The 18,364-nt window shown below is 36.0% G+C and overlaps 1 protein-coding gene across 2 annotated transcripts in view; it reads left to right on the forward strand.

Annotated features, from left to right (window-relative positions):
- UBR1 (ubiquitin protein ligase E3 component n-recognin 1) overlaps nucleotides 1–18,364 on the forward strand; it is a 135,462-nt gene that overhangs the window by 53,181 nt on the left and 63,917 nt on the right. For both annotated transcript variants that reach the window (XR_006293034.1, XM_043554111.1), the window contains exons 6-19: nucleotides 637–775; nucleotides 1,730–1,792; nucleotides 2,041–2,164; nucleotides 2,921–3,028; nucleotides 3,676–3,764; nucleotides 6,252–6,350; nucleotides 7,336–7,493; nucleotides 9,941–10,040; nucleotides 10,651–10,779; nucleotides 14,178–14,358; nucleotides 16,717–16,778; nucleotides 17,059–17,169; nucleotides 17,889–17,954; nucleotides 18,220–18,321. Coding sequence is in view for 1 of the 2 variants with exons in the window: in XM_043554111.1 (XP_043410046.1) it covers nucleotides 637–775; nucleotides 1,730–1,792; nucleotides 2,041–2,164; nucleotides 2,921–3,028; nucleotides 3,676–3,764; nucleotides 6,252–6,350; nucleotides 7,336–7,493; nucleotides 9,941–10,040; nucleotides 10,651–10,779; nucleotides 14,178–14,358; nucleotides 16,717–16,778; nucleotides 17,059–17,169; nucleotides 17,889–17,954; nucleotides 18,220–18,321 (1,531 nt within the window). In the remaining variant the exon portion in view is untranslated. The remainder of the gene's footprint in view (nucleotides 1–636; nucleotides 776–1,729; nucleotides 1,793–2,040; nucleotides 2,165–2,920; nucleotides 3,029–3,675; nucleotides 3,765–6,251; nucleotides 6,351–7,335; nucleotides 7,494–9,940; nucleotides 10,041–10,650; nucleotides 10,780–14,177; nucleotides 14,359–16,716; nucleotides 16,779–17,058; nucleotides 17,170–17,888; nucleotides 17,955–18,219; nucleotides 18,322–18,364) is intronic.

Consider the following 18,364-nt stretch of genomic DNA (forward strand, 5'->3'; position numbering starts at 1 on the left):
AAACTAAGTATTAGTTATTTACTATTTATCATTGCCTGCTTGAAGGTCCTGAGCCCAAGGCTGTCTCCCTTTGCCACAGTAGGAGATTAGCAAGAGTTAAGAGTAAGTAGTATTAAAGACATATTCCCACTAAACTGAAAGTAATCATTCACACCTGGAAGTAATTTTTAAAAATGGAGACAGTAGTGCTTTTATCAGGGTTTTAAAAATTTCATGGCACTGTACCACTTGAAATAATCTCCTGTATTAGTTATTACAGTGGTACTTTCTCATACATAAGAAACTACATGGTGGTGCTTTGTTACAGATGTTGTATATTACCTTAGCCTATTTTTCACGTCTTCCTTTATTTGTTTCAGTATCTGAACATATCTTTTTTGGGGGTGCCTGAGTGGCTCAGTTGGTTGAGCGTCCGAATTCGGCTCAGGTCATGATAGTGCGGTTTGTGAGTTCAAGCCCTGCATCGGGCTCTGTGCTCTGTGCTGACAGCTCAGAGCCTGGAGCCTGCTTCGGATTCTATGTCTCCCTCTCTCTCTGCCCCTCCCCCACTTCTGCTCTGTCTCTCTCTATCAAAAATAAATAAAATGTAAAAAAAAAATTTTTTTTGAATATATTTTCCTTTTTTTCTTTTAACAGAGAGAAAAATGAAAGATACTATTGTGTCCTTTTCAATGATGAACACCATTCATATGACCATGTCATATACAGTCTACAAAGGGCTCTTGACTGTGAGCTTGCAGAGGCCCAGTTGCACACCACTGCCATAGACAAAGAGGTTCGTGAGCTTCATTTGAATTGTGCTCGCTTAAGTCAGCTTCCTGAGAATCAGGTGTTGACTGAACTCTTGCTGAGTGCTCTTTAGTATTGTGTTGGGAACAGTCATCCCCTTTCTTTATTTCTTAGGTCCTAGGTAAATTGGTTAAAACTTGATTTTTCTGTGTATCATAATTGTAGATAACTATTACCTTTCCTCTTTCATTCTAAATAATTAGAAAGTTATTGAATATTCTGGCAAAAAGTAGTTAAGACTGTCAGCTTTAGTCTGTTTCTATAATTTATTGAAATAGCATTCCATAATTTATGGAGTACATGAATGTATGAATTTTGACATTTTTTAATGTTATTACAACTATTTATAGCATAATACTGATTCTGTGGTTCTGCTTTTTAAAAATATCTTTCCAAAGTAAAATGTCTTTCCAAGTAAAAAAGTATTATTAACCTAATCCCTGTCCATGAGAGGAGTGTAATATAGTGGAAGAAGCAGTGTGGCATTAGTAAATGTAGTGATCTAGGGCTTGAGGAATCAATATCCTGGTCACACCTGTAACCCACTAGTGGATCACAAGTGTATTGTGGAACACATGTTAAGGAACTTATAAGTTCATTCATGAAAAGTATTTAAAATACATAGCAGGAGTTCAGTAAAAACCTAAGTTATTCTTGGATAGGAATGGAATACACTATAATAAGTAAAGAACTGGTACTATTGCCAAGGAGAAAATCCAGCATCCTAAAGTATATTCTCTACGAGCAGTATCAAAAGTTCTGAAGCTTCATAAATGTGTTAAACATTTAGGTTTATCATCCAAGTATTGTCCATCTTACGACTTTTAGGCTGTTGGCACATAATTAATAATTCAGAGCTCATTAGACCTTTGGGCCATACATTACTTATTGATTGGGATTATCATTCTACTACTGAATTCTCATGTTTGTTTATAATTAGGGTCGTCGGGCTGTCAAAGCAGGTGCTTTTGCTGCTTGTCAGGAAGCAAAGGAAGATATAAAGGTAATTTTCTGAATTAGGATGAAGGAGAATTTTAAGAGGAATTCACATTACAAGAGCCAAAGTAGAACAATTACAATGTTGAAGTGGTTTGGCATCCTAAGTAAAGATAGGATTGGGCCATTTAGTCCCAGAGATTTGAAGCTATAAGTGTCATGTTTTTTTTTGAAAAATAGATTACTTCGTTAAAACAAGATAAAAATTTTAAAACTAGTTTTTTGTTTTGTTTTAAATACTTTTTTCATTTGTAGAGTCATTCAGAAAATGTCTCTCAACATCCACTTCACGTAGAAGTATTACACTCTGAGGTTATGGCTCACCAGAAATTTGCTTTGCGTCTTGGCTCCTGGATGAACAAAATTATGAGCTATTCAAGTAAGCATATTACCTGTTTTTCTTATTTCTCATAAACTACTGGTTTTTGAAATAGCCACAAAGTTTAAAATGTCTTTGAGTATACCGGGTCACCTGGGTGGCTCAGTCAATTAGGCGTCTGAGTTCGGCTCTGGTCATCATCTTGCAATTTGTGGGTTTGAGCCCTGCATCGTGCTCTTTGCTGTTGGCACAGAGCCTGATGGATTTGGATCCTCTATCCCTCTCTCCTACTTCCCCTCTCCCACTTTCTCTCTCTCGAAATAAATAAACAAACTTAAAAAAATGTCATTGAGTATAAAATAAAAAAATTTTTTTGGCTTACACATTTTGATTAATTTTCAGAATTGCTTTTTTTTTTTTTAATTTTTTTAAATGTTTTATTTATTTTTGAGACAGAGAGACAGAGCATGAGCAGGGGAGGGGCAGAGAGAGGGGAGACACAGAATCGGAAGCAGGCTCCAGGCTCTGAGCTGTCAGCACAGAGCCCAACGTGGGGCTCGAACTCACGAACTGTGAGATCATGACCTGAGCCGAAGTCGGATGCTCAACCAACTGAGCCACCCAGGCACCCCCAGAATTGCTTTTCAAGTGCCATAGCTAATACTTTGTAAAACTTTCGATTCTTTTATATTGATAGAATTCTTGATATCAGACTGTGGGAAAAGTAATGTTAATTTTTTTCATGTTATTGTAGGAAATGTACTTGTGGGAGAAATATTGTGAGAATAAAAGTTACCTGACTTCTTTCGTTTATAGGTGACTTTAGACAGATCTTTTGCCAAGCATGCCTTAGAGAAGAACCTGGCTCTGAGAATCCCTGTCTCATAAGCAGGTTAATGCTTTGGGATGCAAAGCTCTATAAAGGTAGGTAGGTCTTTGCTTATGCTGCTTGCCATGAAGCATGACCTTAAAGTAGAGCTATAATCTTTTTTGTTTATTAAATCAGTGATCTTGATTGATAAGATATTATATTTTAAAGGAAAGTTAACCAATCAGTATGTATTCTTCTGTGTTAAAACCTGGGTATGTTGCCTTTTAATTATAGTGCCATTTTGTTTAGTCAGGGCCAATAAAGAAGACTTAAGAGTATATATTCATGTAGTGGTGCCGTTATTAACGCTATGTTCATTTTTATTTTTACAATACAAATGTAGAACAAAAAGTAAAAGGTGAGAAAGAAGGCTAAAGAGGATAGAGAAGGGAAGACACAGAGTAAGAGTAATTTTGAGTGAAATCGAATAAAAAGGAATAGAGAAGGTTTGGATGAGGTAGAATGAAGTAAGGTAAAGTGGAGGGGCAGAATGAGAGGGAAAACGCACATATGTAAGTATTTTAAGTATTAAGTATTAATATAATTAAATGTTAATGTAATAAATACTACTCATATTTGATTCCTTTAGGTCTATTAGTATGTTAATTTTTTTATAATATTCTGCCACCTCGTATAGCTGGCATTTTTTTTTTTTTTGCCTTGGTGATTCTCTTACACTTCCCCCCAAAATTATCTGCAGGTGCCCGTAAGATACTTCATGAATTGATCTTCAGCAGTTTTTTTATGGAGATGGAATACAAAAAATTCTTTGCTATGGAATTTGTGAAGGTAATTGGTCTTTAAAATACATGTCAGTAATAGAAAAAGAAAAACATTTTGTAAAGAGAGTTGTAGAAACAAGGGATAATTTTGAATTTAGAATTTAATTTTGTGATTTGTCAAAGGCTCATTTTTTTTTTTTTTCACATTTGATAGTATGGAAGCAGTAGTCTAGAAGAGGAGATAGGTGGAAAAAGATCTATTATTTGCCTGGACAGAGCATTTGGAGGTTACCACATTTACACATGCATTCATTCTTCCTGATCATTTGTCTGTCTTATAACAAATAAAATTATAACAAGAAGTGACTAGCTGAAAGGTACAGCATCAAAAAGGAACAGATATGCATGCTAAAGGGAATTAAACAGGCAAGAGTTATACTTAATGAGGCTAAAACATAAAGATAAAACTTACAGCTTTTTGTTTTATTAATCTATTGTATATCCCTTACATTGTTTTATTCATGTATTTTTGGGCAGAGGGGTCTATCTCTCAAGTTGCATTGCAAGATAATACATAACAGACTTTTTGAATCTTCCACTTTGCCTCATACAAAGGTATATCCAAGGGGCGCCTGGCTGGCTCAGTTAGTAGAGCATGTGACTCTTGATCTTAGGGTTGTGAATTCAAGTCCCATGTTAGGTGTGAAACCTACTTTAAAAAATGATAATAATTAATAAAACAGTTTTTAAAAAGTATCCAGTGAATACTTGTCAGTTTCTTCTGATTTTGGGTTGCAGGCAGTTCTATAAAACTTAAAAGGCTGGATCCAGGATGGAACTAGAAGCAGAGAGTGAAATAATGACAGTTGAAAGCAAATGATACTGTGGGACAAGAGACCTGCACTGTCTGGATTTTAGGAGTAGATTGTTAAAAGTAACTGAGACATTCCATTTCCTGAAAGATGATAACAACTCAAGCTATTAACTCTATTCTTCTAAAACTCTTCAAGAGATAGAATATTGGACCATATATGTGATCTGAAATGAGTTTTTTTTTCTTATATGAAAACAGTTCTCCTATTTAAATTTTGTTTTTTTGACCACGGTTACTTCTTTGTAGAAATTCTAGTGGATAAAATTAAATATGTGGTTCAAGGATCTAACATGATGCTTGATACATGACTGGATGTATTATTTTTGTTCTCCCAGTATATTAGTTTGATTTTCAGCTAATATAGTTGAGAAGTTATCTGCAGCTGGCATTCATTTTGCTTAAGGCTGGAATGAATCTGATGGGTTTACTAGGTCATATCAGTTTTTAAATAATTTGAATATTGCCTCTGCCGTATACCATTGGGATAGAATCTGTTAAAGGTTGTCCCAGGCTCTGTTTAGAGAAAGGATATACTGTACCACTGCACTTCTCTGTGATTTTTTTTTTAACGTGTGTGTGTGTGTGTGTGTGTGTGTGTGTGTGTGTTGGTTTTTGGCTTTTTATACATTTTATAGTTAACACTTCCAGCTCTGCGAGATTGGGTAACTGAATTTATGTTTGGTCTTTTGTTTGTTATTTTTCTTTTTTTTTAATATTAAAAGATTGTTTTTAATGTTTATTTTTTAAACTATTTTTTTAATGTTTATGTATTTTTGAGAGAGACAGGGAGAGGGCATGAGTTGGGGAGGGGCAGAGAAAAAGAAGGAGACACAGAATCCAAAGCAGGCTCCAGGCTCTGAGCTGCCAGCACACAGCCCGATGTGGGGCTTGAACCTACAAACCGTGAGATCATGACCTGAGCCGAAGTCAGATGCCCAACCAACTGAGCCACGCAGACACCTCAATGTTACTTGTTTTTGAGAGAGATGGGGGGGAGACAGAGCGTAAGCAGGAGAGGGGCAGAGAGAGGGAGACAGAGAATCCAAAGCAGGCCCCAGGCTCCAAGCTGTCAGTACAGAGCTTGATGTGGGGTTCAGACTCATGAACCATGAGATCATGACCTGAGCAGAAGACACATGCTTAACCGAACTGAGACACCCAGGCACCCCTGTTTGTTATTTTTCTAATGTATTTCATTCAGGGCGCCTGGGTGGCTCAGTCGGTTGAGCGTCTGACTTCAGCTCAGGTTGTGATCTTGTGGTTTGTGAGTTCAAGCCCCATGTTGGTCTCTGTGCTGACAGCTCAGAGCCTGGAGCCTGCTTTGAATTCTGTGTCTCCCTCTCTCTCTGCCCCTCCCCCACTCATGCTCTGTCTCTCTGTCTCTCAAAAATAAATGTAAAAAAAATTATTATATTTCATTCACTGTATTGTCTTTTTCTAAGAAATAGCAATTATAGGGGTGTCTGACTGGCTTAGTAGCGTATGCAACTCTTGACCTCGGGGTTATAAGTTCAAGCCCCATGTTGGGTGTAGAGATAACTTTTTTTAAAAAAAATCTTAAAAAAAAAATAGGAATTATAGTACACATATACACAGAAACATCTATAGCATATATTAAAATTGGGATTTTAAAAGTTTTCAGTAATTTAGAATTGATTCTCCATTTATTATATCTTTCAGTATTATAAACAGCTCCAGAAAGAGTATATTAGTGATGATCATGACAGAAGTATCTCAGTAACTGCACTCTCAGTTCAGATGTTTACTGTTCCTACTCTGGTATGTATTGTTCATTTCTTTGCTGTCTTCCCAAGTAAAACCTGTTTTGCTTTTTAAGAACTCTGTTTAGTATCAAATCAAATTAAAACGATGTCAAAATCTCTATTTTGGACTAATTTCATTCGGAAGATTGAATGATACTTCATTGATACCTGCATACTTTAGTGGGACCTGAGGACAAGGTAGTTTGTGGAGTGGGAGTGACAGCATGACTGCTGTCCAAAAGTCCTGATCCCTGTGAGGGGAGACAAGAGCTGGTTTCTCAGAAACCAGGCTAACTTAAGAGGAGTGTCTTTTCAATACCCAAACTGTTTTTGAGGTGTTTTTTTTTTTTTTTTTTTTTTTTTTGGCTATTCTTTTGTTCTTTAGTTATTGTTTGGTGGGGAGGGGCAGATAGATGAAGATAAAACAAAGCTGGAGGGGAAAGTATGCCTGTGAAGCATTTGCATGAGATAGGTGCTGATATGGTCCTGCTTAGGCTTGGGAGGAAAGTGGAAAATTCTGTTTGTTTGTTTTTGTTTTTTTTTTTTGGTACTACTTCTTTTCCTGTTTCTTCTGGATGGTTTGGTTAACTATTCTTACCTTCTCATTTCAAAGGCTAGAGAAGAAGGTAGAGAGGAGACAGTGGATTAGGAGTGACTGGGAGATGCGGGAATAGATAGTAATATGATAGAAGTCATGACATATATCTATGTTTGTTCTGCTTTGCTCATCATGTGATTATTGATGGTAAACATTTATGTTGACAATCTGTATGATGGGCTTGGAGTGTCCAACAGGTGTTTTCTAGTTAGTGGGGAGTAAGGAATTTTTACCTTTAGAAAATAACTTCTCAGAAATAGCTCTTCTGTGAGACTAAGGGTTATGTTTGATACTCAGTAAACATTTAGTTAAAATGACTCACTGACCAACCAAATGCGTGAGTAAATTAAGTCCATACTATCATGAGTTAATTATAAAGACAATATTCTTGAAATATTTGCAGGCTCGACATCTTATTGAAGAACAGAATGTTATCTCTGTCATTACTGAAACTCTGCTAGAAGTTTTGCCTGAATACTTGGACAGGAACAATAAATTCAACTTCCAGGGTTATAGCCAGGACAAATTGGGAAGAGTATATGCAGTAATATGTGATCTAAAGTAAGTTGTTCAAGTCAAAAGTTACCTGTTAATCACAGTGTGCTTTTGTATTCCGTTTTATAAATAAACTACTGATCCTTTTGGTTATCTAGAATTCTCCTTATAATTATGGCAAGTACAAAGAACTTTTAATGTGTCATGTTAATAATTGTTTTAAGTGAACGCTTTTTATAGAGTTAAAACCACGTTAATAAGGAAGGTATTACGGAGGGACCTGTTACAGGAACGTAGGGTCTCTCAGGGTCACTGAATGTATCTCCATTGTAATTACCATGTCTTTCACTCACTTTCATTCATGCACTTTGGTTCTGTCCCTCTTCTGTAGTCTCTTTGTGCATAGTTTTCAGATAATCTTGTTGATGTGAGTTTCTTTTTAACTCCTTTCATACATACAAATAAGTTATTGATACTTTTTGTTTTGTTTTGTTTTGTTTTTTTGGCTGAAGAGGCTAGAGTTGCCTTTTAAACTAAAGTTGAAATCACATAACATCACATTTGGGATCATTGGACTTAAAAGGAAATAAGTTTCAGGGTGTCTGGGTGGCTCAGTTGGTTAAGCATCCGACTTCAGCTCAGGTCATGATCTTACGCTTTGTGGGTTAGAGCTCCGTGTTGGCCTCTGTGCTGACACCTTGCTCAGAGCCTGGAGCCTGCTTTGGATTCTGTGTCTCCTCTCTCTGCCTCTTCCCTGCTTGCGCAGTCTCAGTCTGTCTCTCAAAAATAAATAAATACTAAAAAAAAAAGAAGTAAGTTTCCATTTATTTTAGAATTGGTGAATATTATAAGAGTTGTGATATTTCAAGTATTCAGTAAATCATAAGCTTCAAAAAATTCTTTTCTTGGGGTGCTTGGGAAGTTCAGTTGGTTAAGGGTTCAACTCTTGATTTCAGCTCAGGTGATGATCTCACAATTTGTGAGATTGAGCCCCACATTGGACTCTGTGCTGACAAAGGAGACTGCCTGGGATTCTTTCCCTCTCTCTTCCTTCCCAGCTCAAGTTCGTGCTTGTGCGCTCTCTCTCTCTCTCTCTCTCTCTCTCTCTCTCTCTCTGTGTCTCTCTCTCTCAAAATAAATAAACTTTGAGAAAAATATTAAAATCTTTTAAGAATATATTAAAACAAAAGCATTTCATTTAGTTTATTGTTTAAAATAAAGTGCTCCAAGGGATATATATGATTGTTTCTAATCTCCAAGGGGAAAAAATCATTCTAAATTTCTCTGCTTTTTAAAAAAAATTTTTTAAGTTTATTTAATTATTTTGAAAGAGAATGCAAGTGGGGGAGGGAGAGAGAGAATCCCAAGCAGGTTCTGCGCTGTCAGTGCAGAGCCCTATGTGGGGCTTGATCTCAAGAATTGTGAGATTATGACTTAAGGCGAGATCAAGAGTCAGGGGCTTAACCACCTGAGCCACCCAGGCACCCCTAATTTTGTCTACTTTTAGTGACCATTTAGTGCATTGAGAGGTGGAAACATACTTCCAAACAACCTAGAAATAGTCTGCTTAAAAATACACTTGACAGATTTCTAGAATTATGCATTGGATCCTTGATATTATTAAGGAAGAAGTTTCCAGATTTTTTCAGATTCCTCAGTTTTTAAATATGATTATACATCTTTCTCTAAAGTTCAGCAAATTGTTATGTCATCACAACTTCAGTACAGAGATGGTAGATGAATTCAGTAGTGAATCATCACTTACAGTGTGCTTCACAAATTATGCATAAATTACATGTATGCAAAACAAACAAGCAAAAAATACACAAAAATTCCAAATGGCAGTACTTAAAATTATCAGTGTTAAATCAGAGTGTTCATTATTCCTTCTTTGTACAGCTGAAGTCTCTATACTGCTGCTCTCATTACTGTGAAATATTCTTGTAGCTGACTTATGTTTTTTATCCAGGGAAGTTGTACATAATCACTTCATTGTTTTATCACATTTTATTTTGTTTTATGGATTTCTGACTCTAGTTATTCTTTCCAATAAATAATTGAGAGTTAACACACCTCTAGATACTTAGCCGTATGTTAAAACTTTAGGGTCGCTGGTTTGAAAGTTTAAAGTTTTCCAGTCTTCTGATGCATATTACAACTTCTTAACATCCTTACTTAAGTCAAGAAATCTATAATGACAAGGAGAAGGGGAAAATAACACATTTTGAGCTCCTGGAAAATCTGTACTGTGGCTGTCCGGGTGTGACAGGCTAGGTTGCTTCTAAGTTCACTTAAGTAGACTAACTTCTGAGAAGTCAGGCTTAGCTTTGACATATGCCTCTCTAGAGCCTTCGCATTTTGCTGTATAATTCTAGCTCTGCCCAGAGCTTCTTGTTACTTTAAGAAATCAGAATCCATAGTTTTGATGAATCAACATTGTCTTTAGCCCTGAAAATCTTAAAATTATCACAAAATGGGGAAGTGAAATATTTCTTTGTCTTTTGAAATGATAGGTATATCCTGATTAGCAAACCTACAGTATGGACAGAAAGATTAAGAATGCAGTTCCTTGAAGGTTTTCGGTCTTTTTTGAAGATTCTTACCTGTATGCAGGTATGATATTTCTATTCATCAGTAAGATAAATATTAAAAATTTAGCCCCAGTTTTTGTTTCTTTTAAGCAAATTGTGGTTGTTATGTAAGGAAGACTATATCTAGCAAAGTAGAAATAAAATTTAAACACTGCTTTAATGATCCTGCTTTAATAGATATTTAATAGGTATAATTCTATATACTTCAGTTAACTACTGCTATTACCAGTAATGTTTATTGATTGTGATATGGTGGTAAGCACTTTACATGCATTATCTCTCCTGAGATCGTAGCAATCTTATGAGGTAGCTACTGTTATTATCTTCATTTTACATATAAGGGAATTGAAATCTAGAAATAATTTGACCAGGGTCACGCAGCTAGAAAGTGACAGAGCTGGGATTTGAACCCATGCATTCTGACCTTGTATAATAGCCATGTTAAAAAGCTATGCATATATGATTATAAATTCTGACAATTTCATATTTTGACAGTAGAAGAGCGAAGAAAAAGGGCCTATGTGTGTAATATGCATATATATATATATAGAGAGAGAGAGAGAGAGAGAGAGGGAGAGTTTGTGTGTGTGTGTGTGTGTGTGTGTGTGTGTGTAATCACTCTTTTCTTATAGGGAATGGAAGAAATCAGAAGACAGGTTGGGCAACACATAGAAGTGGATCCTGACTGGGAGGCTGCCATTGCTATACAGATGCAATTGAAGAATATTTTACTCATGTTCCAAGAGTGGTGTGCTTGTGATGTAAGTAAAATTTGTTAGTAAGATCAGTGCTTTTTTTTTTTTTTTTTTTTAGAAAGAGAGAGCGTGTGAGCTGGGGAAAAGGGGAGAGAGAGAGAAAATCTTGGAGCCCAACATGGGGCTTGATCCCATGACCCTGGGATCATGACCTGAGTCAAAATCAAGACTTGGACTCTCAATTGACTAAGCCATCCACGTGCCCCAGGATCAGTGGGTTTTAGGTGCTCTAATGATTATCAGTAATAAGGTTTTATGTAGCGACTTCCTTGCTATAAGATTTTATTATTTAAATAGTTGTGTATTTGAACCTGTCTTACTGAATTTAGGAAGAAAATCCAGTTTTTTATGTTTGATTTAAAAATGTGCTCCATGGTAGTTTGATTTATCTCTGGGAATAGTGGGGTTTGAAAAATACAACAGAGGTGCCTGGGTGGCTCATTTGGTTGAGCATCCAACTTCGACTCAGGTCATGATCTCATAGTTTGTGAGTTCGAGCCCTGCGTTGGGCTCACTGCTGTCAATGCAGAGCCTGCCTTGGATCCTGTGTCTATTCCTCTCTATCTGCCTCTCCCCAACCGGTACTCTCTCTCTCAAAATAAATAAAATGTTTAAAAACAATACAACAAAATACATTTATTTATTTATGTATTCATTTATTTCCTTGGACATGAATACTAATAATATGAAAATTAGGACTACATGGACTTTAAAATACTTTGGTAGTAGAGAATAGTGGATATTTATGCAATCATGAGCTCTGTTATACATGTTAAACCATTAAGAATATTAATTTCCAAATACAGAGCTAATGTATCTCCTTACACAATAATTTGAGACCATAATCCTCTCGAAACACAGTCCTACCCCAGATTCCCTTTTTGGGAAGGATGACCTCATTTATTTCTGTTTTGAGAAAATCACCATTATCTGAGTCAAATTCTTTCATTTTCCCTTGTTTCTCTGTGCTGCTGACATGATATAATCTATTCACTACGTTTCTCTATGTCTTCACAATTGGTCTCTTTCTTTTCATTCCTTTCTTTCTAAAACTAAGGTCTCTACCTAGGCTCTTGGTCCTGAGCTACATTACTTCTTCCTGGAGTTGGCTTCCTCAGTTGTCTCCTCTGGTATTTCCCATTCTTTGATTCACTTGCCTGCACACACAGGACGCACCTGTCCTTAACATCAACAAGAGTAAAAGCCCCTTGTCTCTGCTACCTCTGTGAACTGTGAGCTCTCTTGTTTCCTCCTCTCTTCTGCTTCCCCACCAGCAGTTGGTCACAGGTTCAGAGTGGCAGTCATACAGACATGATAGAATTTAATCTAGCACTGTAGCTTTGTGGAACAATAAGGACAGGAAATATTGTCCAGCAACTAGCCAGAGCACATATTTTTTGGCAACCATCACCTTTATGGAAGGCATGCATAGTTGTTGGAGATGAGGTCAGAGTATGTGTTGCTCATCTTGACATTTGCCAAACCCTCTGCAGCCATCTATATTTGCTGTCATCTCTCTAGCTTCTGAAACTTCTTTAGGGTCTGGCTTCTGCCCTTACAAATTGATTGGAACTGCTTTTTGAAAAAAATTCAGAGGATCTTTATCGTAACCAGAGGGTCTTCTCTAAGTCCCCATTTTCCTGCAAATGTCTGTAGCATTGTTTTCTCTTGAATACCTAATCTTTTTGAAACTTTCTTTCCCTTTGATTTTTACAAGTCTACATTATTATAACACTTCTGTTACTGATTCAACATTTCAATCATTGATTGCCTTTTTTTTTTCCCAATTCCTTCTGACTACTAAATGATACATTCTGAATATTCTCTTTCTTACAGGTCTTTCATTTCTACCACCTCATTTAAAACTGTGGAGCTATAGTATTCTATTTGTGTGCTAGACATTCCTGCTTAGATCTTACACTTACATTTCAAATTCAGAATATATTAAATTGGTTTGTCATCATTTCTTTCTACTTCAACTTAACATTTTCCCTTCTTGACTTCCATTTTTCAATTAATGACACTGATTCAGATGAGATTGGGGTGCGTTCAGAGTCATATGGCTGTGATTCATGCCATATCAAGACAATGACACTATGATTCATACATTCATCCACACAGAAAATCTCAGAGCCACTGCATTCTCTGTGTTAGATGTTAGCAGAGTTTTCAGGGGGAAAAAGTTCTATGTTCACATAAGATTGAGAAATGTTAGGTTGAACAAAATCAAGTATGGTTTTTCTTTCTAATGCCACTGAACTTTTCCAACCCTTTATGGTTAAAAAAAATTTTTTTTAATGTTGTTATTTATTTTTGAGAGAGGAGAGAGACAGAGTGCCAGCAGGGGAGGAGTAGAGACAAGGGGAGACACAGAATCCGAAGCAGGCTCCAGGCTCTGAGCTGTCAGCACAGAGCCCGACATGGGGCTTGGACTTGTCAACTGCGAGATCATGACCTGAACTGGAGTCGGATACCTAACTGACTGAGCCACCCAGGCGCCCCTCAAGCCCTTTAAATTATTCAGTGTGCTAATTTCTAAGTGGAATATTCCCAAAATTTATTGGGAATAGCATTTGTTTCTCAGGATAAAATCAGTGTGAAAAACACTGTCTTGAAAAGTGAGTTTGACTCCTCTCTCCCTGATGTGAGTTTTCCTTAGCCTAAGTTTATTTTATAATTCTAACTTATTTCCTGTGAGTTCATTCTCTTTTTCCCTGACTGCCCCCATCCTAGTTAAGACCCTTATCACCTTAGACTTAGACTTCATAGTAATCTTCCTGTTGGTTCCCTTGTTTCTAACATCACTCTCTCCAATCTGTCATCTTCATTGACACCCATTAATTCTTCTTGAAGCAGCATGTTGACATTGTTACACTTCAGACACCATCAGTATATTCCCATACTGATGGCAAGGCATATTTCCAGCTGCATGTTCATTAATTTCATCCATAAAGCCTTTCATTTATCTAGTGTTTATTCCTTTACACTGCTTGCACAAGAGTTGTACTTCCCCTTTTTTCTCTGTTTACTCTTATATCTCTGCTTATTATACCACTGTCCCCTCATTTTTCCCCATAAATTCTGCATATTCTTTTAGACCCCACTCAAAACTGCTTTCACAAATAATGTCTTCCCATTGGTTTGTAATTCTTTTTCCTCCCTCTTAGAGTAATTCGTTTGTACAATTTACATAGTACTTAAAATGTTTTACTTTGATTGTGTGTGTGTGTGTGTGTGTGTGTGTGTGTGTCTCTGTCTTATATTTCCAACTAGTTTGCAGATCCTGTGGAAGTAACTGTGCTATACATGGAACAATTTTGTGCTTATATTTACTAAATATTTATTGAATGGTGTGGTAAAGTAGATAACTTGTTAATCTATGTACATTTTTAATTTCCTTTTAGGAAGAACTCTTACTGGTGGCTTATAAAGAGTGTCACAAAGCTGTGATGCGGTGCAGTACAAGTTTTATATCTAGTAGCAAGACAGTAGTACAATTGTGGGGTCATACTCTGGAAACTAAGTCATACAAGGTATCTGAAGATCTTGTAAGCATACATCTGCCACTCTCCAGGACTCTTGCTGGTGAGTGTTTGTTTTTTGCATCTTTCTATTAGCTTTGTTTTTTAGATATTCAGAGTAGTAGAACTATTTCTGTTTTTGTTCTGTACTCATTATATACAAACATATTCATATCACACTGCAGTTAAGAACTGTCACTGTCCTTCAAAGAGTTGTCACCAGAACATTGATCTCAGGATGCTTGTTTACCTGGGCCTTTTGTTATTTGGGTCAACTAATGAATCCTTTTAATATACACTGAAGGATTAACTTGGCAACTCATCTCCCACCCCAATTTAAATATGGTAAAATCTTGTTGCTGGTTTTTTTTCATTGAAGTATAGTTAACACACATTGTTACTGGTTTTTAACCCTTTTCTCTGTGAGATTACACCAGTGTGTTATCTTGTTGTTATTCCTTTCACCACTAAAAGAAAGAAATAAGATTCTCTTTAATCATTCTTTGATTTGCATTTCCATGTAAATTGGTCCTGTCAGGTTTTTTTTTTAATAACTTTATGTATGTAAGTGTATGTATGTATTTATTTATTTTTGAAGAATGCTGATAGCAGCTTTCTATTTAGTTAGTTAGTTAGAAAGTAAGGAAGCTCCATGCTTCCTTGAACTCACAACCCTGAGATCAAGAGTTCCATGCTCTACTGACTGAGCTAGCCAGATGCCTCTACGTTTATATTTTTAATTGTGGTAAATATACATATAACATAAAATTTATCATTTGAACCATTTTAAAATGTATAGTTCACTGGCATTAAGTACATTCATATTGCTCTGCAGTCATCAACCACCATCCATCTCCAGAATATGTTTCGTCTTCCCAAACTGAAATTCTGTACCTGTTCAGCATAACTCCTCAATCCCCCACTCCCTGCGGTCTTTGGAAGTCACCATTCTACTTTCCACTTCTATGCTTGACCCCTATAAGTACCTCACTTAACTGAAATCATATACATATCCTTTATAACTGGCTTATTTCACTTAGTGCAATATCCTTAGTTTACCCATATTGTAGCATGTGTCAGAATTTCCCTCCTAGTTAAGACTGAATAATATTCCATAGTTTGTATATACTGCCTTTTGCTTATCCATTTGCCTACAAATGGATGCTTGGGTTCCTTCTACCTTTTGGCTGTTGTGAATAATGTTGCTGTGAGTATGAGTGTACAGGTATCTGTTTGAGTCCTTGTTCTTAGTTCTTTGATGTATGTACCGTAAGTGTAATTGCTGGTTCATAAAGTAATTCTACTTTTTAATTTTTTGAGGAACCACCAAACTCTTTTTCATAGCAACTGCACTGTTTTACATTCCCACCAGCAGTGTACAAGGGTTCCATTTTTTTCTGCATCTTCACCAACACATCTTCTTTCCTGTATGTTTCTTTTTAATAGCCATCCTAATGAGTGAAGTGGTAGTTCATTGTTTTTGTTGTTGTTTTAAGTTCATTTATTTATTTTGAGAGAGACAGCATAATCCTGGGAGGGACGGACAATGAGAGAGAGAATCCCAAGCAGGCTCCACACTGTTAGCACAGAACCTGATGTGGGGCTTGAACCCATCCATGAACCATGAGATCATGACCTGAGCCAAAGCTAAGAGTCAGGTGCTTAACCACCTCAGCCACCCAGGCACCCCAGTTCATTGTGGTTTTGATTTGCATTTCTCCAATGATTAGTGATTATTGAGCATCTTTTCCTGTGCTTGCCAGTCATGTTTATATCTTCTTTGGAGAAATGTCTATTCAAGTCCTTTGTGTATTTTTTAATCAGATATTTTGTTGTTGAGTTGTTGGAGCTTTCTGTATGTTCTGGATATTAGCTCTGTATCAAACATATGATCTGCAAATATTTTCTCCCATTCTTTGGATTGCCTTTTCACTCTGTTGATAGTATCCTTTGAAATTATTGCCAAATCCAATGTCATGAAGTCTATTCCCTGTTTTCTTCTAAGAGTTTTACGGTTTTAGCTCCTATGTTTAGGTTTTTTTATTCATTTTTAGTTTTTGCACATGGTATAATTGATGTGATTTTTTGTCACTTCTATTTTTACAAAAAGAAATACTTAAATTAGTTTTCATTTCTTTTGATTAGTTAAGAGCAGAATAAGGATGTCTTGAGAGGCAGCATAGTATTTTTATATAATGTGTAAACACACCTTGCACTATGTAGGATCTTAAATACATTAATAATACTATGTTTTAAAATTAGAAGTCAAAAGTTTGCGTTTCTAAACTCAGTAAATATGTATTTAAACCTCATAAGTTTCTGAACTTGAGTTAATGAGGGATAAATTAACTGGGTTTATTGCTTTTTCATTTCTCTCTCTCTCTCTCTCTCTCTTTTTTTTTTTTTTTTTTTTAACCTTTAGGTCTTCATGTGCGTTTAAGCAGGCTGGGTGCTGTTTCAAGACTACATGAATTTGTGCCTTTTGTAAGTGACTCTATTAAGGGCTGATTTACTTACACCCTATTTCTAAACACCTCTTGGTTGATGAGAGGGAAGAAAAATTTTGAAACCTACCTGGATAATTCCCATTTAGTAATTTTAGGTTTCTATATAAGTACATTGAAATCTAAATCACCAAAACTTGGAGTTAACTCATTCAAGCCCATCCGTTTTACAGATGAGAAAACTGAAGAATGTCTAGTGCCATGACTTTGAGACACATCCAAGCCCTCTGAAAAATAATGAAATTGTTCATCTCTTTCAGGAGGACTTTCAAGTAGAGGTACTAGTGGAATATCCTTTGCGTTGTCTGGTGTTGGTTGCCCAGGTTGTTGCTGAAATGTGGCGAAGAAATGGACTCTCTCTCATTAGCCAGGTATGGCAAGGCCTATTCACATTCATGTGAATGTGAGTGTGTTAATTTTCTGATGGTTTTTTCTCTTATATAATTTAGCCTTATGTCTCTGGATTTTGCTATTTGCTTTCTGTTTTCTTATATGAACTCAGAAATGAAAGTTCTAGTAACCATGTAGATATTTCTCCTAGTGAGTAGATAGATTAGGTGATAGCCAGTAGAAATGTGCCCATTAACATTATGAGGATTTCCTTACCTGGAGACCTATAGTCTTCCCATCACCTTTCTTAATAGAAGGCCACTTTAACAATTTTTCCCTCTGTTCTAGAGCAAATAAAGAGAAGTGCTTTTCCTAAAAGATGGGGAAACTGGACTTGTAAAGATACCACTTGGGAGAAAAATCGTGTTATGATTGATTGTAGAAATTAGTTTACTTTTATAGAAGTGGGGATTTTTAAATCAGAGGAAATAAATTCTTTTGTTGCACATGTTGAGAGAGTAATAATATAGAGCATTTTAAACTTGGAAGTATTTTCATGCCATATTTCCTTACTTTAAAATCTCACGAATCCCTTAGTGATTCATAGATTTACAGCTTGCTTTTTTTTTTTTTTTTTTTTTTTTTTGCCACTAAGGAGTTCTTGGAGTTTCTGGTTTAGAGAAAGTTTTAGGAATAGTGTTTGTTAAGAATTCTGTTTGAAATAAAACAATTCATGCCACTTCAATCTTTTATTTTACAGGTGTTTTACTACCAAGATGTTAAATGCAGAGAAGAAATGTATGATAAAGATATCATTATGCTTCAGGTACCTATTGAAATTACTTTGGATACTTAGGTCTTAACCTTCTTCGATCCCTTGTAGAGGGAGAGAAAAGATACAGTAATTATTTTTAACTTTATTTACTTAAATTTTTCTCACGTTAAAACTTAATAGGGTATCATAAAAAATGGAAGGGATTACTACATTATCTTTTGCAGACTTACTTTATGCTCTTTCTGACAGTCCTACTGGAGACAAACGTTTGTTCATTTAATACACATGGAACTGTCATGCTGCTTTTCTTCCACAGATTGGTGCATCTTTAATGGATCCCAACAGGTTCTTGTTACTGGTACTTCAGAGGTATGAACTTGCTGATGCTTTTAACAGGACTATATCCACAAAAGACCAGGTAAGCAACAGAAACTGACATGTGTATCAATTCCAAAGGAAGT

Source organism: Prionailurus bengalensis, chromosome B3 (assembly GCF_016509475.1).
Source record: "Prionailurus bengalensis isolate Pbe53 chromosome B3, Fcat_Pben_1.1_paternal_pri, whole genome shotgun sequence".
NCBI classification, from domain to species: Eukaryota; Metazoa; Chordata; class Mammalia; order Carnivora; family Felidae; genus Prionailurus; species Prionailurus bengalensis.